The following is a 24,354-nucleotide window of genomic DNA, read 5'->3' on the forward strand; positions in this document are numbered from 1 at the left end:
TGTCGTCACATCTTTTATTAATAGTGAAAGCAACACTCTGTGAAAGGTGAAAGAAGATCTGCTCACGCCCCGGTAGCCACTCGGTAAGATTTATCTGTAACTACGCTGGTAGTCTCGCTGGTAGTCTCTCTGGTAGTCGCGCTGGTAGTCTCTCTGGTAGCCCTGCTTCTGCTGGTAGCCACCTTTTTGATCTGCAGGCAAAACAAATCCCATTAAAACAAAAGTTCTTAAGCAGGGAAGACAATAGAACATCAAGAAATATGGCGAGGTGGGCACTACCAAGGACTCACCTCTCTGGTACGACTGCTTCTGCTGATAGCCTCCTTTTTGATCTGAGAAGGAGAGTATTGAACACCATTAGCAGGCTGGCCTCACATTTTACCCAAACCCAAGTTCTGAGCTGCATGTTCACAAACCAATGGGCTGCCCTTCTTTTGAGGACCATGACCTACCCCTGCTGAAGTATCCTCCATAGATGCCCTGCTTGAGGTCAAACACTCGCTCGTTGTTCTCCACAAGCCCACCGAGCTTCTCAGCCAGCTGTAAGGCCATGTTCTGCAGTGACGTGGGCTCCGTGCGGTGCATGACGACGGTCTGAGTGGGCTGGTCCAGGGAGGCCTACAAGCAGAAGAGGACAATCATGGAGAGGGGAAAAAAACTCCTTGGATTACAAAGTCCAGCATTAAAGTTGCTGTAGGATATGCACACCCCTAACAGGTAAAGGTATTGTTTTGTTTGGTGGTGTTCATGGATCTCGACATTTGTGGAATTTGGTCCTGAGGTGAAAACAGTTTTATTGCTCAGGCTCCTGATGTTAAGATTCTGTTACCGTAGATCCCGTTATATAAGCCGAGAATTTCGTCCTAGATTTTTGGCTTGGAGTTTGGGGGTCGGTTTATACAACGAGTATCGTTTCTGATTCAAGATTTCCAGCGCAATGCCGGTTTTGCCGATGAATACGGAAGTAAATAATGACGAAACCACAGAGGCATCTTTCAGATGAAGAAGTAACTTTGCATGCCGGTACTTTAAATTAAATCAAGAATTTATTCAAAAAAGTGTTTCAGTTGTTGATTTTATTAATAAAATTCATAATAAATTATCGGGAAGTTTAAAATGAATATATATATATATATATATATATATATATATATATATATATATATATATATATATATATATATATGATTCATTAAGACCATGCAAGCAAGACACATAATTGCTAAGGAAGGAAGAGAAGGTAAAAGAAAGCGATCGCAATCGAAACAAAGATGGACATTGTGTGGAAATACTGTATCTCCTCCCTTCCTGCAGCCCAATGATGTCAAATTAAATGGTGAGTACAGTATGAAATTTTTTCTAGAATAGAATTCCTTTTATTGTCACTATACGCATCACGAACCGATCGTGGACAAACAAGGACAAAAAAAAAAAAAATAAAAAAAATAAGTACAAAAACAACAAAAAAAAAAGTGCACTGAAAAGGAGAGCCCTGAGCCGCTGCGACCATGAGCGCCGCCATGCTCCTAGCTTAATTGAAGTAGGCTTGGCACTTTTTATAACTTTTTGGTTACTACATTAGAAAAATTATTGGTGTTTTGGTAAATTATGCACATTATATAACCCTTCTTTATTATGAAAAGGTTAAGTAAGTGTTGCAGTGGGAGGTTCAGAACGCATTATGGGTTAGCCTTTGTGAATGAATTAAGTTCGTAAGTCAAGGGTCCACTGTATTGCGTATTTAAGTTAATCAAATTTATAACGAGTCTCTGGAAATCCACCCGCCGATGTGCCGTATTTGCGTATATAGTTTCAACACGAAGGTTTCATTTTACTAAACTTCTCCGCAATCACTTCCTGGTTTCCATCAAAAATGCCGGCAGTCTCAAATTCTCGCCGATAAACATTATAAATATACCCGAAGAAACACTTTTAAGGAAATTTAGAAAATTTTGCTTGGAGAAGGGTCGGCTTAAATACCGGTCATCGGCAAATACATGTAATTTAGTAGGTAGAGAAGGGGGTCGGCTAATATACCGGGTCGGCTTGTATTTCGGGATCTACGGTATATGTTCTTTCTGATTGTCTATCCTTTGTTTTTGTCTTTATCTTAATAGGGCCGTGAAGTAAAAATAATTTTATTACTGATTACCTGATGTTAAGATTTTGTTTCTTGTGGTGTTTGATTGTCTATTATTTGTTTTTATTTTTGTTTTTTCTTATTGGAATCCTGATAAATAGCTCCAGGGAGAATACAGAATGGGGATTTGATGGTAAAATCTATTTCTAATTGGATAAAGATATATGATTGTATTGTATTTACAGAATATAATTTTACCACCTTATGAGTAGCCTTTGGACCTGTTTATAGTGTCCTCCCAACATCCATTGTGAATAGGGTTTATAATATCCATTTATATTGTAATTTGAGGTGATGTTAAAATTTGACCAGTAGGGGGCACTAAATTTTTAACCCCTAACAAGGCATCAATAATGTTGAACACATGATTTAAAATATTATAGACTAGCAAAATACCCGCGCTTTGCAGTGGCGAAGTACTGCCTTAAAATTTTTATTAAGAAGAAAGGCAAACCTTTTTAAACTGATGGAAAATATACCAATAATTATTTGTTAAGGATCTCTTTGTATGCCACGTTGTCAGTTCGGCCCTCCGGTTGTAATCTGACCGAGCTGTGCGCTGAGCTTACTCTTGAGCATGTAACGTACAGTCGGCCATGTGAACAGTAATCTTCTCTCAAATCTCACAGCTTGGATTGCTGCTGTCCTAATCGGTTTGAGTTTCATGGTTTGTTTCAATGACGACAGCATTTGTAGGACTTGTGTTGAAGTGACATTCGGCATCTGTCAAGCATTGTAAGCACACAACCGGTTTCATCGATAAAATCACATCCAGCTTTTGAGAGTTTAAACATTCATAAACATCAAAGTGTCCACTACTCAAATCGTCACCTGTCAATCTATGATGGTTAAGAGGCATTGGCGGTTGTCGAAAGGTGTAAAATATTTGGCCATTTCGGTACACTTGAAAGCGACAACCGAACAATTCAGCGGCAGCCATCAACTCACATGCAGAACCATAGGTGAAGGGCTTAAGCATTTCACTCTTCTAGTGCTCCTGTGTAGTCTAATTATCTCCTGTACGTCATCAGTCCACACCTTGAACGTGTCCCAGTCATTCAACACATAAGACACAATGGATATCAAGAGTGAGCCTGATATGGCCGTGCAATATGTAACACAGAGAATGGAAAAGGCAGGTGCCATCTCCGGGCATGGAAACCACTCGGTAAGTGACAGTTCTTTGATCGATAGTGATCACCTTGATAGACATGTTAATGGGGGTACGGTTGGAATGATAAAGGAAATGGGTACCTGAACAATGTAAAGTGAGTCTAAAATACCTACACAATAACTATAATCGTAATAAATGAACAATAAAACAGCAGAAAAGCAGTGGATTAAATAAAAAGGCTGTAGATATCAGCAGGGAGACGTGTAGAGACCTGAGCAACGGACAGCCTTATATAGGCAGGCAGCCAACAATGTGGGAGGCGTTGGGATGGGTACCCAATGCCGCCTCACACGGTGACCGAGCTGCTGGCTATGGACGTATATGTACGTAAGTAGGATTCAGTTAGCGTTGGGAACCCACGTACCAAATTTCTTGAAGATGGGCCCATAAGTAACAAAGACCGTTGAAAAGTTCAATATGGCGGCCGACAGTGGCATCATACCACCGAAATAAGTACGTACATCAGTTTCGGTTAGCATAGGGAAGCCGCCTACCAAATTTCGTGAAGATGGAGCCATAAGAAAGTTCAACATGGTGGACGTAATCGACCGTTACGTGTAGAATTTCGAAATGAAACCTGCTTAACTTTTGTAAGTAAGCTGTAAGGAATGAGCCTGCCAAATGTCAGCCTTCTACCTAGACGGGAAGTTGGAGAATTAGTGATGAGTCAGTGAGTGAGGGCTTTGCCTTTTATTAGTATAGATATAGGGAAACCTTAAAAATTGGAAAGATTTAAGACAGATTTAAGAGATGTTTTAGGCTGAATAAAAAATTAATAGGATGGGTGTATTCCTTAAAATAAATTACAGGAAGAGCATGTGTACCCCCATGCGTTTGCCTTCGGGCTTTAATCGCCTACCACAACCCTAACAGGTAAAGGTGAGTTGAAATTCCAAAACTAAACCGGTGCAGACAGAGGACACACACGCTGTGCCACTTATAACACAAAGATGTTAGCAGGGCCTCCCTTTGAATGTGTCCAGGTTTTGTCTTGCACATGTGCAGTGAATGTGTACACTCTGGACCATGGGGGGTTGGGGTCACACAATGTAAAAGGCACACGGTTTCAAATGCACATGTCCATGCAACGCGACTACTCACAACATGAATATCACAAAACCCACAAAAAGTATAAATGGGCATTAAGCGTCCAGCAAGGCTTATGTCATTAGACAACTTCTAGTTGGAGGGGATGTCAAACATGACAACTGCAGTCTACCAATTTACACAATTAGATATCTGCAATTAGTCTACCACCACACCTTAAGAAAAAATAAATAAAACTTGTTTGATTTTCTCAGAACGCTGGACCGAGTCGCTGGGAGTGTCACAGGTGGTTATGGTGACGTGCCGTGACTGTTCCTGACTTAAAATTATGTAACTGATGGCTACAACTGAAAACTTGATAGAAAAGTAATATAATGTGACAAGGGCTGAAGCAGAACTACAAGCTCTGAAGGGGTCACAAACTAACAAGGAATTTCCATACCATGAGCTCCTCATTGATGATCATCTTGCTGATGATGCTGTGCACGGTGTGTAGCTCCAGATGGAACATGTCTGCCAATATCTCCATACTGCACAGAACAAAAGAAATTCAAACATATTAGACCCTCCTAGTGGGCACACTTCCCAGTGCTAGTTTCAACGGTTCATGGCCCCCATTTACCTTATGGAATCATAGACACTGCTGTAGGTGAAGAGATAGGTACGTAGAGATTCTTCCTGGATCTTTCTGCAGAAACAGAAAGAAAAGGATGACGCTCAGGAACTAAGAAACAGATAGCTTCTCATGAGATTAGGATGTGGACACCTACCTGACCAGCATCTCACGGACACGCTGTGCCTCAGGGAAGAGGTCCCATACTTTGCCGTTCATTTTTTCGTTGATGATGTAAGAGTGGCAGATCTTCCAGTCACCCATTTTCATTGCCTTAGAAGCAGCTACGACATGTTCCCTCATGCTTTCTGGGGGTCCTGAGAAAGAATTTGGGGGAGAACAGAATTGTTATGGGCACCTAGTGCTCATGAAGCCACCAAACCTGACTTGACACTAGGCCGATAACTCACCGAGCAGAGGCTGGCGCTCGCCAACTCGCAGCTGGTGGTGGAACTGCTTGCTGATCATACGGCGTCGAGCATCAAACTCATGAGCGGCCATATAAGGGATCTCCAGTAACATCGCAGACACCAAATAGACGCATTCTAGCAGTTCTAGGTTGATGTGCATATGGAAGGGCACCTGACGCCGCTTTTCAATCTTCTCCTGCTCTGGGTTTCTCTCCTGCATGTTGCGCATCAAGAGGCCTTGGCCCAGCAGTTCTTTGGCACGTCCACTGGACTGGATGTCCAACAGAGCATTGTGGGCATCCTTGATCATGCCCTGTCGAAAGGCACAGATGCCCAGTTGTACCATGGTGCGATTATATAGTATCTGCAAGAACAAGAAACTGGGAGTTAGTGCTGGCTACTTGTTCATTTCACATACCAACCACCCCTCCCCACTACGACCCTTTACCCACCTGGACAGGTGGGTCAGCATGCTGAATATTGTCCTGCAGGTGAGACATTAGCATTAAGTCTCGGGCCTGGTACCAACGGTTGTGCAGAGCATGATGATATATGTGACACAAGATGGCACAGGTGCGGATTCGATCTGTACGGTCTTTGGCATAGATGAACTTGCAGAGCCTGTCCATCAGAATAGAACTGTCCTCCCCTTCATTCTCCGCCTGGTCCTGTTCTGACTGTAGTGGTGGGGATGGGAGAAAAGCAAGAGAACACCTCAATTAAACATCCGGCATAACTGAATCCCACAGGATGATCTACAGGTACAACTATAACGCCTTAATTAGCAAATCAAGATAAAATCCACAATGATACAGCTACACATGCAAGACAAGACAAAATAACGAGGACCTCAAAACACACAGCCCACCAGTAAATAAATCTGCCCGCTTTGTAGAGCAGGTTGTTCTAGAGGAATTAAAATTCTTTTATCGTGAGATTGCAAGGGTTAATCTTGTTCTCTTGGTGTGTACAAGTTTCTGAGTGAATGCAGTGTGCCAGAAATAATCCTAAATGGGGCAAAAATCATACATACAGTACATACATGCAATTTGTCTAGAATACTACAAACTTAAAACGCAGACTTTTTCTGCAGTTTCTAAAAACTAGCTGAATCTCAGTTAAAGACGATCAGGCAAGAATTCTTCCAATATGCGTTTTCTGGAGCGTGCATCTAAACTTTAACATGGTATACACCGTATACTTGTCCTTTTTGAATCAAAGAGGTCCCTTTTTAGCAAAGGACAATATGTATAAGACATGAATCTGTAACTTCAATTTCTACCAATGTGACACTGCTTATTGTTCACTGGTGGCTCCTACTAATACAGCATGTGACGGTCTTGGTTAGCTGCATGTTCCCTGTTGTGCCCGGAGAGCCTCTTGAACCAGACCATCACATAGCACCTTACAATAAATACGTATGACTCACAATATAAAATATAGCAATACATACTGACAAGGGATATATGTTGATGTATGGCATGCTGTATGTTGCACTCTCAGTAAAAACGTTTGCAGACACCCAAAACGTTCAAGTTTTTGATAGAAATTCTAATTTTTAATCAAGACACATTTAAATTGACTTAAAAAAAAAATACAACCAAGACATTCATAACGTTGCAACAGCCATTACTGTCTGGAATGATTTGATTTTTAAGTTATTCTTCACACATCACTGCAAAGTCCCATTTACAGCAGCCACTCTTTCGACACCATTAGCTTCTCTTCAAGGCCACGTCACAATATGCAACTTTTCTAGCAACTATCAAACGTAGCATTCATTTATATAACCCTGGCGTGTCAGAGGCAGTAGGCAGCCCGTGAAACCGGTCACCTATTGCGATATACCCATCAGCTTACTCCAACTCTCTTATAGTCTGCAACTGGCTCCGATACAACCAAACACAAAATTGGGCCCGTTTGATTGGAGGGGCAGGGCTCAGTGTGACAGAGAGCTGACAAGCAAACAACGCTCCTCCAGAAATAAAATGCATAAAATATAAGAAGGAATAATAAGGAATGTGGTTGTTTTTGACCTCACAAGTTTGAATTTATGCACTGTGTTGTACATAGAATATTCTGAGGTGGATGGGGTGGGGGGCAGACACTGAAACTGAGCTTGTTGTAGCCGTTAACCTTTCATACAGCACTGGTTCCATCAGGCAGCACACTACTGGATATCAAAAATAATAAATAAAAAAAAAAAAAGGGACCAGCACAACTGCTCTTGTAGGTCACCACCCAGTCAGCAAATGTGACATGGGCAGCAACACAATAACCCACCGAAGCCAGCAAATCTGACATACCCCAAGACAAGAAGTCACATAACATGAAATCAGGTTTAATGAGTCATGTGTAAATGCTAGTCGGTTATCACAGAAACCTATGAAGTTGAACAACTGAAACCTGTTATTCTGGTTCACATCCTACTAGCATTTTACTTCTGGGTTCAAAAATGGCCAAAATGAAACAGCTAAAGGAGCTGACCATTACAACACCGAAGAAAAGGCTGCTGAAAACGGAGCTTTGCCATGTGAATATCAATTAAAAAAAATTAAATGAATAATGTACTGCCTGTAACACTGAAGGTTTAAAAATTTCAATACTGCACTTTTTATCAATTGACTATATATGAATGAATACCGTTACCTTCCTGAATTCACATGGTAAAGTGTTTATAAAAGGTCCACTGTCTATTACTGCGTCACCATGTGAGACTCCATTGACATACCTTGGACTCCCCCTTCTGGCCAGCAAGGGCCCTGTTGTGTGCTTTGTAGTCAAACTTGTAATATGTATGCATGATGCGGCGTAGGTAGACTCGGCAAATCTCCTCTGTGCTCCCCTTCTGGTCCATGTACTTGACTAGCCTGTCAATTATTTGACAGACCCGAGATTCGTCCTTCAGGTTGTCCACATACTCTGAGGGGGAGGAAGTGACAGTGACAAGACTGCATAAATGAACTCCAAGTCAATTTACATCAACTTTTTACCTTTATTTATTTATTCTGTTGTAAATAAGAGGAAATATGCTCTCTTCTCACTGATGAATGGTTGAACATCTTGTTATACTACATGTGTATACGCTTTTACAGTATATAATAAATTACTGGCAATAAAAAGGGTTGCAGACTGCTTTGTGCAACTCTCCTGTAGTATAGTTTACAATGATATACAACTCAGAAGGTCTCACCTTGAGAATGAGGGTCAGTGTTCTGCATTATTTTTGTGAATTCTTCATCCATCCTTTCCATAAGGGTTAGAATACATCCCCGAACTCTGAATGGCTGTAGAATTAGTGGAAAAGGTTGAGGTTAACCAGCAGACTAGTGGAGGCTGCAGGAATAACTCGGGTGTGGTATTAGACTTACTTGATCAGAAACGGCAAGACTCTCACTGTCCTCAGCAATGTTCTCACCAATGAAGATGTTGGAGTTCTCAAAGAGGATGTCCAGCAGTTCATTGATGCAGTCCAGGCATTTCCCCCACATTTCCGGCTAAGTAACAAGAAGTAGGTTGCAAATTAGTGTGGCGTTACAGCTGCCCCTAACCTTCTCTCACTGATAGACGCACATACAGCACAGAATCTCTACCTTCATGTATGCTGCCAGGTTGGGATTGTAGTCATAAAGAGAGGCAATGATGTTAAACTTGATTTTAACCAGAATTCCCTCCCCAAGATTGTTCTCTGCAGCAATGGCTGAAAGGCAATGAAGGAGTTCAATCTGAGCAGCTCTGAAAAACAAAATAAGACACATGGCTTTTAACCCGCCATGAAGTAAGACGTCTGTGTGACTGAAGTTCTGGAATCAGGAACTATTTACACTGAACCTTAAAAAGGGCAGACTCAAACGTATAAAAAGACGAGAACACAAACTGTAAGTGAATGGTTGGGTTTTGAGTTGCAGATTACAAAACCCACCACAGCTTTTGGACAATGATGGGAACACAAAAGAAACAAATGTCAACTCCAATCAAAAATGTATGCGTGTGTGTGTGTATGTATAGGACAGACTGGGACTAGTCTTTTGCTCTTATCAGTCTGTCAGGATTGGTAATAGGATTTCAGCCACCATTATCACAAACACAGGCACCCCACAGGGATGCGTCCTCAGCCCCATCCTCTACATACACCCTTGTTCACCCACGACTGTGTCGCCTCCCACAAATGGCGCTTTTCCACTGCATAGTACGGCACGACACAGTTCAGTTCAGCTCACTTTTGGAGGGTTTTCCACTGGGAACAGTACCTGGTAGCTGGTCCTTTTTTTAGTACCACCTCAGCCGAGGTTCCAAGCACGCCGAACCGTTACCAAAACGTGACGTGTAAACTCTGCTGATCACTGTTTGGCCGAAGAAAATCGTCATTACTGCGTCACTGAACTTGCGACACGAGACACAGCAGACCCGCTAGATTTTTAGCACAGCCAGCGAAGGTTCGGACGCACTATTTTGTTTTAACCAAAAATGGCTGTTTCGTGGTCTATTGAGGAAGTACAGACGTTCCTCGTTGGTAGCCGAGGCGGATCCAGCGAGAGCTGGAGGGGCGACGCGGAATGAAAAGTTTTTCAGGAGGTCGCTTGTGGCGCGTTTACGATGATGTCATGGCAGTAGAGGCGGCGCAACTATAACGACACGTGAATAATCCCGCCCACTCTAAAGCGGTACTAAACTGCAGTCGAAACGCAAACCGAGCCGAACTGAGCCGAACCAAGGTGAGCTGTACTGAACCGTGCAGTGCCGTACTATGCAGTGGAAAAGCGCCAAAAGAGAACATCATCCTAAAGTTCAAAGACGACACCGCAGTGACAGGACGTATCACTGGTGGGGATGAGGCGGCCTACAGGAGGGAGGTGGATAGTCTGGAATCACGGTGTGAGGACAACAACCTCACCCTCAACACAGACGAGACAAAGGAGATCATAGTGGACGTGACGAAGGAGAGGAGACCTCACGAGCCACTGTTAATCTGAGGGCTTGAAGTGGAGAGGGTGATCAGCATTAAATACCTGGGCGTCTACATCAGTGAGGACCTCACTTGGACACTTAACACCACACAGCTGGTCAAGAGGGCTCAACACCAGCTGGACTTTCTGAGGAGGCTGAGGAAGTTTGGTATGTCGACCAAGAACCTCTGCAACTTTTATAGCTGCATTGCTGAGAGCATCTTGACCAGCTGCATCACTGCGTGGTTCAGCAACACTACTGCTAAGGACCACAAACGCCTGTAGAAAGTGGTAAAGACTGCTGAGAAGATCACCAGGACCCCACTGCCCTCTCAGCAGAGCATCTACAACTGCAGAGTCCGAAGGAGAACTGCCTCAATCCTCAGGGTCCCCACCCACCCCCAACACGAACAGTTCACACTTCTACCCTCAGGCAGGAGGTATACAGAAGTATGAAAGGCAGGGACCTTCCAGGCTAAAGAACTCTCTCTTTCCCAAGGCCATTAGACTCCTAAATAACTGACTGGAGTTCATAACCGTGGTCCACCTCAGTCTGTCTACTTCACACAACTGTATTTGACTTGTCCATCACACACCTACCTACACAATTACACTTTATACTTCCATTTTTACACTTTATGCTGCCTCTGTTACTTATCTGCTACCTATTATTTATGTTTATTTTTATATGTTGGTTTTGGCATTTGGTGTGGGCAGCAAAGAAAGAATTTCACTGTACAGGGAAACGTGTTTTCTTACTGTGCACATGACAAACTTTGAACTTGAACTCTAGGATCAATGGATTCTTCACAGGATTCCATTCAGCCTTAATCTTTAGGGGGTTTGAAAGATACAAACACCATTGAGGAAGAGGGCACATTTTTCCTAAGGGGTAGGGCACATAACATATGGCAAAAAAAAAATTCATTTTCAAGTTTTCTGTATGACGCACTTCACAGGATTAAAACTCTTGACTGCTTACACAAATTTAAATGTAAATGTAAACTATTAAAGCCCATATCTATACATTAACTTGGTAACCACTCAAAATAAGCACATTAATTGCATATTAAGCTCTGCCGGAAGAGGAGGAAACAAGAGTCGATTGTGAAGAGTAAGGAGTCTGGAGAGACCCTCAACATTTAACAGACTTCAGGGACATAAGTGTACTTGACGTGTACCACTACTTTTTACTCCATGATCAGCAGCTTTACCTGTCAGTCCCCTTTTTCCCTCTGGCCTGCAGGATTTCATTGAGCTTCTTCAGAACCACTGGAATGTTGATCTCGGTTCCCTTTGCAAACATATTGCGCTTCTCCTACAAAAACAGGACAAGCAAAGATTAGATCCACCAAACTGATGGTCCACAACCCACCCACCCTCAACAATTCCCTAGCTTACCTTAACCAGAGGGGCACCTCCCTCAACTTTCTTCCACTCGCCTTCACCCTCTCCTTCCATGCCCTCCTCGTCATCTTCCTCCACCCTCCTCAGCTTGCGGTCCTGCTTTTTCTTTACTTTGTCCTCCTTCTTCTTCTCTATTTGCCGCCTATCCTCCTCACTGGTAGTCCTGTGAAAGACGAAGACAAGGTGAGGAAGGCAACTTCCACCGATGGCTACACACAAAAAGCAAATGAGGAAACTTACTTCTTAAGGAAGCGTGAGGCTAACGAGGTATGCTTGCCTTCATCATCATCACTCTCAGAGTCCGAGTCATCGCTGTCCGAGCCCCAATCTTCATCATCATCCGAGTCTTCCTCATCCTCCTCATCCTACAGAAGAGCACCACTCCTTAGACGTTGGCAAACAATTCTACTGTCTGTACATAAAACCAAGCGGTTTCCTTTATTACCTCAATTTTCTTCTTTCTTAGGTCAAGGGGTGGCTCGGCTCGTTGTTTTTTGAGGAACGCACTAGGAGACATTCCAACATCGTCGTCATCATCTTCCTTATCATCCTCACTTTCATCAGACTCTGAAGACAAAATACACGAGTATCTTTATATCACCAAACTGTGGCATACCACAGGCACATAGAAGGTAAACTTTATAATTTATCAGCTTACAGTGGTTTCACTTGAAAGTGCAGAAAGCTGCAAGCCACTAGGAGGGATGGTTTCTAAATCAGCATTGAGATTTTCCAGCACTTTTATAAACGTAACAATACTGCGCATCAAAAGCGCCCTTCACATTGGAGTCTCTCTCTCTCTCTCTCTTCCCATCTGAAGCCTCACTTGAAGATAATAAAGCATCTTACCCAGGGCAAGTACTTTAGTGAAAACTATTGTTAAACTAATATTGTAACATCTTGCTGAAATCCAGGAAAACTGGACTATATTGAAATTAAAGAACTGCTGTTCTGTTACAGCATATGTTCATGTTTGTGGGATCCTCCTGCTGCAGTGCAGTGGAGTTATCTGGTATATATTTTTAATATTGATGGCAGAGCTACAGGAAAACATGTGCTGCCCGGCACTTCATTGCAACCATGCACCTTTCAGAGTAAACCAGGTTTTAATATGTAGCGGAGTAAAAAAAAAAAAAAAAGGACAAGAGTTTGAAAGAGTTTTCAAATAATTAGTAGTAGATATAGTATGTTCTCCAGTTTCACACATGGATTGAAATTGATATTGTTTGTGATACGGTTACGACTACTTTTGATAAGTAATAGGTTATTACTACTACTACATTTAACATTTTTTCTACGAGAACAGCAGCTTGTTAGTCAGCAAACCCTATGTATCAGAGACACAATGTAGTGCAAGACAGGTCTATTGACGTTTGTAACTTAGCTAACAGTTTACAGCTTATAGTCGGTTTTTAGCTTGTATTTCATCAATTTTAATAAACGAACCATGAAGAGTCAAAACTATACTGGTGGATATGGCTACTCTGTTAATTAAGCTCACAGCAATAAACCATGGTATGAATGTATAAAGATAATGATTTTCTCCTCAGCAGAAATTTATATTCATCAGTTGTCCACTCAGACGTTCGCTTTTGGATTATTCCCCAATGTGTAGATGAAAAAGCTCATTTACTCCTTCAGACAGGTTTGTTTAAGCTTTGCTAATTTAGTGGGCCTGGAGTTCACTCTAGTGATGTTCAAGTGATATTCTGCCAATGCACGGATAACCATACTATTATACTATAAAAGAATTATTGTTTAAGACTTCCAACATCCAAGGTTGACTGAACTTCATCTTGCCTGGGAATATATTCAGTGTCACTAGCTTGTCCACTATTTACAACTAACTGGGATGTGAATCTACTAGTCCTAAATGGAGAGCAGCTGCTTTAGAGTAAAAATTGGATTCTGTCCTATCATGCAGGCCCTTTCTAAACCCATCACCTCTTCACAGAGTATTCTTGTTAATGGAAAGCACTTTGCTGCATTGTCCATTTCACTTTTTAGGGCTTCACTACTATACTGTGAATGTCCTAGAAATTAAATATCAAACTGAGAGGAGTTTTCACTTCAGTGGTTACTAGTGTCTATGATTAACACACTGCTGCCTCTGAAGTAAATGCAACCGCAGTGTAATTTTCAGACACATACCGTCAGAGTCATCTTCATCACGTTCCTCTTCCTCATCAGCTGACTGCTCTGGATTCTGAGGGTAATAAACAAAGTAGAGTTAGGCCCAAGCACGATAGGCGTTATTCCTTCTAAGTCTACAGCCACTCATGTCTGAGAGGATTTTATCGCGTTTGTAATCAGAGACAATACTCAGACTAGATGTTCAGGGTGAAGAACAGTTGCACTGACTCCGTCTTTTACTCACAAGACACTCTTACCCAGTTATTTGGTGGTAAATTTCTACATGTTTGAATGTGTGAGTGACACAGTTGCCGGAACTGAGCTTCAAAAATGTCTTGCTAGCCACTCTGGGCTCAGACTCATTTTATAAATTTAAACATATATTGGACAAAAAGATATTATGGCAGAGAATCTTAAACCATAAGAACCCAACCAAAAACACTTGTTGTTACCATGAAAATTCAATATTTCTGTTGCCTGGCAATAAAGGTTAAATTCAGTTCGATTGTGTAATGCAAGATATTAGCACGTTATTTAGAGGTTTCTAAGATAATATGCACAGCCCTGCTAAAAGGACGGGCTACATGCTATTCCAAGTGACCGTTCCCTTCATAAAATCAGACTCATGGTTTTACCTAAATACTGAAAGTCTCTATGCGAGAAATTGGTTATGATCTGCTTAAACTACTCTTACCTCTTTGTAGCGCACAATTTCAGCTTCGTAATCTCGATTATACTTTCGGATTTTTTGCCGCAGTGTACTGAGTGCCTTGGCATTGTTCTTGTTCATTTTCTTTTTTCCTTCTTTGTCTTCCCACAGCTGACAAATGACACAAGCAAAGAAAAATCATAATGAGAGAAACTGGAAAGACAGGTGGTGACAGACATTCGATTGCAAGTGTATTCACAACTTGTGATTGAGGGCCAATATTTTCTGCAAGGAAAAAAAGGAGGCCCTCACCTCATTGAGGTAATCCTCCAGGTCTGCCAGCAGTCGAATGTAAAATGTTGGAACACCCTCCTTATCCACGACGGTTTTGGATTTCAGGAAGGCCTTATAGAGCTGCTCAAACTCCTCCAAACATTTTGACACATCCCGAATTTTCATTGCATTCCGAATAGTTTTGATGATGTTAGTGAGTTCCTCAAACCTGAAAGACACACAAATCAATTCCAAAAAAAAATTCTCATTTAAGGGCAATGGAGTGAGAAGTGCAGGACACTGGTTTTTATCTCATTTACCTCTTATCTTTAGTGCTGCGGACCACCCGTTTCGTATCCTCCTCATCATCACTCAGCAGCACAGGCCTGCAAGGCAGAGATCATTGTAACATAAGAACAGTGTTTCATTATCTTTTCAGAAATAGTATAAACGCACACACATATAGAAGTAACAGGCAAGACAAACTGAATTCAAACAAAGTTGGTGTCAAGCAGGGCTGGGCAATATATTGAATAATTTTTTTATCTGATTTGAGATTTAATAAAAATCAATAAGAAAAGGTCAACATCTTGATGTTTAACGGTTATTTGATTTTGCACAAATTCTTCTGAATATTAAATAAAATCTGCAGACACCACTGCATTTTCTATGTGTGTTTATATCAATTCTGCCCATGTTTGTCTGGCGGTGATGGGCGTGAAAAAGAAAATCGAGCGAGGATCAGAAGAAGTGTTAGCTGGTTACTCGACTGTTTGCAAACGGTTTGGTCCCCCGCCCCAAATGACCCTTTAAGCAATACAATATCTGTACGCAGAACACACATAACGAGCCATAATATAACACGTGTGTGAAGTATCCAATGGATGTGTACGGTGTAAGCTGTATTACAAGCCATTTTAATTTAGGTTTGAATTTTTATTTATTTAACATGTGAACTCACCTTCCTAGTTACAATAATGGATATTCCACATAAAGTGCATTATCTTTGCACTAAACATTTACATTTTTGAACCCGCTATGATTATTCAAAGAAGTCAAATATACAACCATATTACTTTCTGAGGAAATCTTAGTAATAAAATACAAATTAAAGAAAGAGAGAGAGAGAGATTTACTGTCATTGTCACTTTTACAAAGGAACAACGAAATTGAAGGTGCAGTCGACTCAGTGTGAGGCGTAAGAGTTAAAAAGACAAGGAGAGAAAATAATAACAAACCGAATAGTAATAAAAATACTTTACAAAATGGTTGATTTAAGGTCTTTATTGCACTTTGGGAGAATGATATGGAGCACTTTTATATTCGGAGTTCAGAGCCATGATTGCTTTTGGATAAAAGCTGTTTTTAAGGCGGTTTCTCCTGGTTTTCATTGCTCTGTATCTCTTGCCTGAAGGCAAAAGCTGGAAGAGGCAGTGCCCGGGATGTGATGAATCCTGGGTAATGTCTATTGCTTTTTTGCGGCATCGGGAGGTGTAGATTTGTTCCAGAGTAGGGAGGGTACAACCAATTGTTCTCTCCGCTGTCCCGACGACTCTGTCGAGCGCTTTCCTTTCTGAGGAAGTGCAGCTGCCGTGCCACACACACAGTCCGTACGTGGTAAAAACCTAGAGGATTTTATAATCCCTAATTTTAACAGGAAGATGTTACTTCTCTGATCATTGGGACTGAAAGCAAAGCAAAAGTAGCTGAAATGTCTCATTTTTCACTGAAATACCATCTCCTGCCTCAGAATTTCAAACACCCCCTTTACAGATTCTTCCTTGGTGTTGACCGTGTAAAGCACCAATCTAACCCTCAGAGAAATAAGGAATAAAAAAAAGCTGCAAGAACACAGTCTGGACACAAATACAGTACTTGCTATGATGTTAATGGATAAAAAATAAAATACCTACATGCGTCATTCAGATTATTAGAATAGATAAAAAGGACACTTTTGCAAATACGGAATTTAGCACCATTACAAACGATATCAGAAAACAACGTGTGCATAATAAACACAAGCATTGTGATCTGTGAGGGAGTAAATCAGAAGCTCAGTCTTTCCTTACAAAACTGTCAGAAAGTGAGAGCATAACGTTCACCGATAGAGACGGCAGCAAGGTACTCAAGGTGTTGGTGAATGAAATACATGGAACATACTGTATATACAATGGAAACTCAAGAGTGAACTACAGTAGATATAACACAAAAAGGGGGCGGTTAGGTTTCTTTGAGGCACAGCCTTTCATGAAATTGTTCAATTTTGGAGAAAAATGGTCTCATTTGCCAACATTTCATTATTATGAGCAAATGTAACATTTTTTGTACTCCATATAGGAAACATGGATATACATGTCCATGCAGTGCTGCATTTTAATTATGGTACTGAACATCACATTTTCGGTCAAAATAATCACAATATCAAATTGCGTCCATTTTCGCCAGCCCAATATTCCAGAACTTCTTCCGAATGTTAAATACTTACAAGACCCATCAAAGCTCTCCAATGCTGTACTACAAGAGTAAACGGGTGTCATGATGGTTAATCTGGGAATCGGAACAAAGCTGAATTGATGAATATCAAGATTACATTTCACTGGACTGACAGACCTGAGTCATTGATAACGAAACAAAATGCAATGTCTGGAAGCTGACGGGAAGGACAAGTAGAAAAAGGAGATCGTCAAGACTAACGTCCCCCCAGTCTTGACCGACCCCCGGTCTGATGGCCCCCTGTAAACTTACTGCTTAGCGAAGGTGGTCCCCACTTGCTTGGGAATGACTTCATCTCCTGACGAGGTCTCTTCAGACTCGCTGTCAGAGCCGGTGGCGAAAAATCGCGACATTATGCTGTCAAGACAAGAAACAGTTAAATGTTATATACTCATCCTTTTAAAGTTGAAACGTCTTTACCTGAGAAACATTTGCTGAACATAATAAAATCGTAAAGGGCGACGAGAGTCTTCAACGGTTTCTTCTTTAAACGTACAAATTGCTGAATTGTATTTTTTCTGTGTTTTATCATTGACCCAAGCCCTTTTATTTTTATTCAGGAACAGAACTACCTACTACAGTATGTTATAAAAAGGCAACAGGCGCTTGGCAGATATTTTGCTAATTGTAAGTAAATTTGGTTTAGATGCTGGATGTAATACAAACATATGGCATTAACCGACTACGAATAACAACGGCGCCCTATTTTTCTGACACGTTTTTTGAGTCAGGCCTAACTCGGTTCCAGCCGCTCGCCTCCAGTCCACCGCAGGAAGGAAGCTTCACTGCAAGCAACACAACACTGCTAACTATACGGCAGATACATAATCCCAAACACAAGCTATGTTCTTACCCTTTTCTTGCAGGGTCTGTTCACTCCAGGATTTAAAAATGAGCTAACACCGCGAATAAAACTCAACGCCACAATAGTGTGGCTCTCCCGGCTTTGGGCGACGGGCTTGAAAGGGCGGCTATCGTGAAGCACTCTGGGAGATGTAGTTTTCTGACGCGCGCATTCGTCGTAATTACAAAGAACTGTATGAGAATGGCAAACGGCAACAACCAGAACGCATCTCGGTTTCCGCTATCACGCGTAGAGGTTTCTGGGAGATGTATTTCTGTTAAAAGGTTCACCATAGCAAGAGGAGAGGCTCTGTGGTAAGACTCCTGGATATAAATTTGTCTGTGAGGAATTTGGATAATCTTCCTGTTTTTATGTGGGTTTTCCACTTTTAATTGTTATCTATATGTTGTGATATTGAACATTCATTTTACACCGACTGCTGTTAAAGTAGTTCAAGTTACAACAGACTAGTTTAAGGTTTATTATTTGTGTGTTCCCCATGATCGGGTTTCAGAATGTATTATTATTATTATTAGTAAGTCAGTCAGTCAGTGTCCAACCCGCTATATCCTAACACAGGGTCACAAGGGTCTGCTGGAGCCAATCCCAGCCAACACAGTACACAAGGCATGAATAAATCCCACCACTGGACACACACACACACAGCCACACACATCAAGCACACACTAGGTACAATTTAGGATCACCAATGCACCTAACCTGCATGTTTTTGGACTGTGGGAGGAAACCCACGCAGACATGGGGAGAACATGCAAACTCCACGCAGGGAGGACACGGGAAGTGAACCCAGACAGGTCTCCTTACTTCCTTACTGCAAGGCAGCAGCGCTACCACTGTGCCACTGTGCCACCATTATTATTATTATTATTATTATTATTATTATTATTATTATTATTATTATTATTATAATACGTTTTCTTGCACTGCTGGAAAGCCAGCCCCTTGATCAATTTAAATTTTAAGCAAATATCTGGCTAAATTCAAAAGGCCTGATTTCTGAGAAAAAGCATAGAGTCTGGATGGTTGGTGTAGCCAGGCTGATTACTGTGTTACATATTCCAGATGTTTTGAATTTTTGCATCTTGCTGTTGTTTCAAGGCAAGTCATTATGATATTAATTTTAAAAACTATAGGGGTGTTCAAGTGCATTTTGTGACAGCTGAGCCCATGCATCCTGGAGGACTGAGGACCAAGTTGTTGTGCTGTGTTGTGTTTCTGAACGCCCCCAGAATATCAGGTGTCTATAACACAAATGAAACATCTCGGGACACTGATGATGTTAAAAAATATAATAATAACATAACATCTCGTCTTCAAACTACCCCATTCATTTTCCAAACCCACTTATCCAGTGTCTTCTATCCAAGCAAGCATTTGGCAGAAGGCAGAGGCAACAGTTGGCGAGGGTGCCAGTCCATCAGAGGGTGAATTCACACACTAGAGCCAATTTACCTAACTTGAATGCCCTTGGATGGTGGCAAACAAAACACAAATACACTCATGCTGAACATGTAAACTCCAGGCAGGGAGCACCTGAGATCTGAACCTGTGTCTCCGTGTTGTGAAGTGGCATCACTAGCACTGTACCACCATACCACCCATCTTCAAGCCCATATATTGTAGTTCAACTGTAGCTCACGGAGGTTACAGCCTATCCTAGCAGCATTAGCTGGACAGAAGGACAGAGTGCTGGTCCATCCCTGTGTCTACTCGTACACACGTCCACACTGGCATGACGTTAGAGATGCCAGTGAATGTAATTTACATTCATTCTGTCAATATTATCACTTGTACAGAGCAGAGGCAGTGCCAGTATTAGGCCTGTGTAGGCCTTTGCCCACACGTTTCTCTCACTGACCCATCCTGGTTTGTAACGTAAACTTAACTTTTTTTAAATTAATTTTTTTAACAAATGTAAATTAGCCTATACTGCATACATGCATTTTAAAACACACCTCCACAGACATAAATATCAATTCATTAAAAACTAACAAAGCAAATTTGCCAGTGTTACTTTATTAATGTAAGAATTAATTTCACTCTTTTAAAAAGTTTTTGGAAAGCACACACATTATATGGAAAGGCATTTTAACTGCGTAGGTTTACCTAACAGAAATAAGATAGGACATTAAATTTTGGGTGGTATGGTGGTGCAGTGGTTAGCGCTGCAGTAAGAAGACCAAGTGTGGAGTTTGTGTGTTCTCCGCATGTCTGTGTGGGTTTCCTCCAACTGTCCAAAGGCAGGCAGGTAGACTGGTGACCCCAAATTGGCCTGTGTGTGTGTTTGCCCCGTCCAGGGTTTGTTCCTTCTTATGCTTGCTGGGATAGACTCCAGCCCCCTCTCTGTAACTCCTGTCAGAATTAAGCGGGTAAGGAGGTGACTTTAATTGTTATCAGTCACAGCATCTGACAGTAACAACAGGCTATCAACTCGCACCTTACTGAACTTAGTAGTTGTGCAGTTATGGCCTGTTGGAGGGAAGTGTGAAGAAGTAAAGATAAGCGTCAATGATGTCTGTGACAAGCAACCCTTTAACTCTTACAATGAAATGAAGTGAAGCGTCTGATGTTGTCCAATTAAATTCTTCATTGCATGTGCCAATCCACATGCCAACTGCTGGCGCGCTCCAGCCTCAGGATCAGTGAGTATTACCACTTTACCTCGAGGCTTCTGGCTTCCAACACTTGCAGAGCCGTCTTAACACATGGGCACGCTGGGCAGTTGCCTGGGTGCCCCAGGAGTATAGGGGTGCCATGCTAATCTATCTATGTACGTATGTGGTGACTTGCTGAGTGGTTATGTAGGTAGGGGCCACAGTGCACTGCTTTGCCCCAGGGGTCTATAATGCTGTTAAGATGGCCCTGAACGCTTGTGTGGAGAAGAAAAGAGAATTGAAGAGAAGAGAAGAGAAGAACATTGAAGAGAAGAGAATTGAAGTGTAGCGAAGTCAAGGGTTGCGTTGTGCTGTGCTCTTTGTATACTGTGGACTGTGCTGCAGGTGTGGACAGCTTGAGTAACGTCTCCCACTCTAAAATAAACGCGTGCTATGAAACACTTGTGCCTGTGTCTGGGGTCTTCGGGTGTTTGGGTCGACTGCAGCGCCCTGGTGGTCACAGGTGGTAGATCTAAAGAACTACAACATTTATTTCTATAGCACATTTTCCTACAAGCAATGCACGTCAAAGCGCTTTACATCACGTCAAAGAGAAAATTACAAGAAAAGAAATAAAACAAATAGGATTAGGTGTTTGCATCTTCTCCCCGTGTCTGCGTGGGTTTCCTCCCACAGTCTAAAGACGTACAGGTTAGGTGCATTGGCGATTCTAAATTGTCCCTAGTGTGTGTGTGTGTGTGCCCTGTGGTGGGCTGGCACCCTGCCCGGGGTTTGTTTCCTGCCTTGTGCCCTGTGTCGGCTGGGATTGGCTCCAGCAGACCCCCATGACTCTGTAGTTAAGATTTAGCAGGTTGGATAATGGATGGATGGATTGATTAGGTGAGATAAAAGAACATGCACAGATATGTTTAGATTTACAGAAGCATCAGAATACGCGTGTGATCTGCAAATAAATCCAGGATACAGAAAAGAAAAATGAGCAGACTACAAGAAAGCCCGCTAGAGGTCAGTGTTGCATTACACTTGCGTGTTAAAGTTAAGGAGGCCGGCAAACTCAAAGTAAAACTTTATATCAGGGGTCGCCAAGTCCGGTCCTGGAGGTTTTCATTCTAACCCTTTCCTTAATCAGTGACCCGTTTCTTTTTGTACTCATTTGAATTGACTTGTTCTTGAAGACTCCGACCCCTTAATTGTTTCTTTCTCCTTAATCAGCAGCCAAGCAATAACGAGATACAAAATGAGCCAAAACAACTGGCGTCCAAAGTACAATATCTGAAAATAAAGAAAGCTGAAGGTCTTAGGAATGCCGATCTGCTCAGGACCCCAAACCATTTTAACGGGGCTCTTGGAAAGAGAAAGTCAACAATTTCGGAAATGTCTGCTAATGCACAACGAGAGCAGCAACAAGCCACGAAATTAAAGAACGAGTTTAATTAACGACGAGACTCAGCACCTCATTAAGCAGCAGGTTGGAGTGAAAGTGGTTGGAGTTTGAGGCCCTCGCTTAGATGGTCTTCTGTTGGCTCCCTCACCTCACATTTCATTTCTTTTTGGGTGCCATTTAAGGAAAGAAATGAAGCAACTCAGAGGAACGATGAAGACATTCAGGGGGACAAATCTTAAAAAAGCAATTCAATTAAAATGAGCTCACAAGAAGTTAATTAGCCGCACAAACAGGGCACTCGCTAAAAAAAGGGTGAGAATGAAAACCTGCAGCCACGGTGGTCCTCCAGGGCCGGATTGGCGACCCCCTGCTTTATATGACCTTTTAACGTGTAAAAACTGCTGATACAAACGTTATTATCTGCACCCAACACTAAGGCAAACCTCATTTCTTCAAACTGAAATGCTAACATTACATTTTAAGGAACGTAATCTTTAAATGTGTAACAGATAGCAATACCAGAAAGCAAAATTGCACTTCCTTGCTCTCATTCATTGCACACTTTCTGATAGGCAGACGCGCCAATGGCCGGTCTATTAAAGCCGCTGCCATATTTAGTTCTTTGTCGCTGATCCCTCACAATGACTGCTTGAGGTCTGCGATTCATCGACATCAACAAGTGCTGAGGGTCTTCTCTCTGGTGATGCTCTGCCAAGCCTCTGACACTCCTGCTTGTTTTGGGGGGCTTGTCCCCTTACGGTTTCTCTTCAGCATATGGTAGGCCTGCTCAATTGGATTTCATTTGGGCGGCTGACTTGGCCGTTCAAGAATTTTCAATTTCCTAGCTTTGCTGTGTCGCCTCAGCTGTATGTTTAGGTCTTTATCTTGTGTAGGATGAAGTGAGTTTGAAGGACTTTACTGAACCTCCAGCAGATCAGATGTTTCTCTACACCTCAGAATTCATTGTGCCACTGCTGTTGGCAGTTCATTCATCAATGAAGTGAAGTGTGCCAGGACTGTGGCCTCCATAACACCCCCAGCACCGCCATGTTTAACAGATGTTTGGATCTTGGCCTGTTCCTTCTCATCTGCACATCACCCTAATGAGGTTCATCTTTGCCTCGTCTGTCCACAAGACCTTCTTCCAGAATTTTGTCCTTTCTCACAAACTGTAATCTGGCCCTCCTGTTTTTGTGTCCTCTGTGTTTCTGTTCATGAGGTCTTCAGCTGATAGTCGTCTCTGACGCACACACATCGGCCCCCTGAAGACTGTGTATGATCTCTCAGACAGGCGTTTGGGGCTTTTTCTTGACGATGAGGATTCTTCTGTTATCAGCATTGGAGATCTTCTTGGCCAATCCCTTGGTCCTCTTATCTCACCCCCTTGGTCCCTTATCTTAACCATAGGGTAACTGGGCAGAGTTTCTGGGGGTCTGCAGCTAGAATCTATCCCATTAGAGTTAACACCATGCAGGTACTTGGAGCACCAGGATGGAGGCGTCAGACTGTCTCTCTGCAGCTGGACTCAGTCTGAATAACTTGGTTACTCCAGAGAAGTCTAAGTGTGTTATCACAGTTTCTCTAAGGGTCTACCAGTGAAAAGCAATCAACGATTTGGTTAATATGTTTTTAAAAATGACACAATGAAACCGGGACAAAATCAAAGACACCCTGCGCGGATGCATCACATTGCAATAAAGTTGGACTGCATTTAATTTTGGCACAAAAAATCTTCTGTAGGGCGGCACAGTGGCGCAGTGGGTAGCGCTGCTGCCTCGCAGGAAGGAGAGACCTGGGTTTGCTCCCCGGGTCTGCTCTGCATGGTGCTTGCATGTTCTCCCCGTGTCTGCGTGGGTTTCATCCCAAAGACATGCAGGTTAGGTGCATTGGCGATCCTAAATTGTCCCTAATGTGTGTGTGTGTGCCCTGTGGTGGGCTGACGCCCTGCCCGGGGTTTGTTTCCTGCCTTGTGCCCTGTGTTGGCTGGCATTGGCTCCAGCAGACCCCCTTGACCCTGTAGTTAGGATATAGTGGGTTGGATAATGGATGGATGGAAAATCTTCCGCAGTGCCCAGTAACGGGTGAAGCTGTGGGATGTTGAAGAGAGATATCCCTTTAAGAGCCTCTGCAGAACTCCGGCTGGAATGGAGACAAACACAAACCCCACCCGACCCTCTAATCTCAGTTTCGGATTCCCCAGCTTGG

General features: G+C 42.3%; 1 protein-coding gene across 1 annotated transcript; it reads right to left on the reverse strand.

Annotated features, from left to right (window-relative positions):
• eif3c (eukaryotic translation initiation factor 3, subunit C) lies at positions 1-18,269 on the reverse strand. Its single transcript, XM_039764944.1, has 22 exons — positions 18,139-18,269; positions 17,538-17,642; positions 15,113-15,178; positions 14,832-15,021; positions 14,565-14,690; positions 13,889-13,943; positions 12,183-12,304; positions 11,978-12,102; positions 11,732-11,900; positions 11,545-11,648; positions 8,978-9,119; positions 8,756-8,881; positions 8,578-8,671; positions 8,116-8,306; positions 5,837-6,061; positions 5,385-5,748; positions 5,132-5,291; positions 4,984-5,049; positions 4,804-4,891; positions 453-618; positions 291-332; positions 1-191 (listed from the first exon to the last, which is right to left on the reverse strand). The coding sequence occupies exons 2-22, from the start codon at positions 17,636-17,638 to the stop codon at positions 91-93; spliced, it is 2,823 nt and encodes a 940-aa protein (XP_039620878.1). The 5' UTR covers positions 17,639-17,642; positions 18,139-18,269; the 3' UTR covers positions 1-90.
• Between the last annotated feature and the right edge of the window lie 6,085 nt (positions 18,270-24,354).

The sequence above is a fragment of the Polypterus senegalus genome, chromosome 10, assembly GCF_016835505.1.
Source record: "Polypterus senegalus isolate Bchr_013 chromosome 10, ASM1683550v1, whole genome shotgun sequence".
Taxonomy (NCBI): domain Eukaryota; kingdom Metazoa; phylum Chordata; class Cladistia; order Polypteriformes; family Polypteridae; genus Polypterus; species Polypterus senegalus.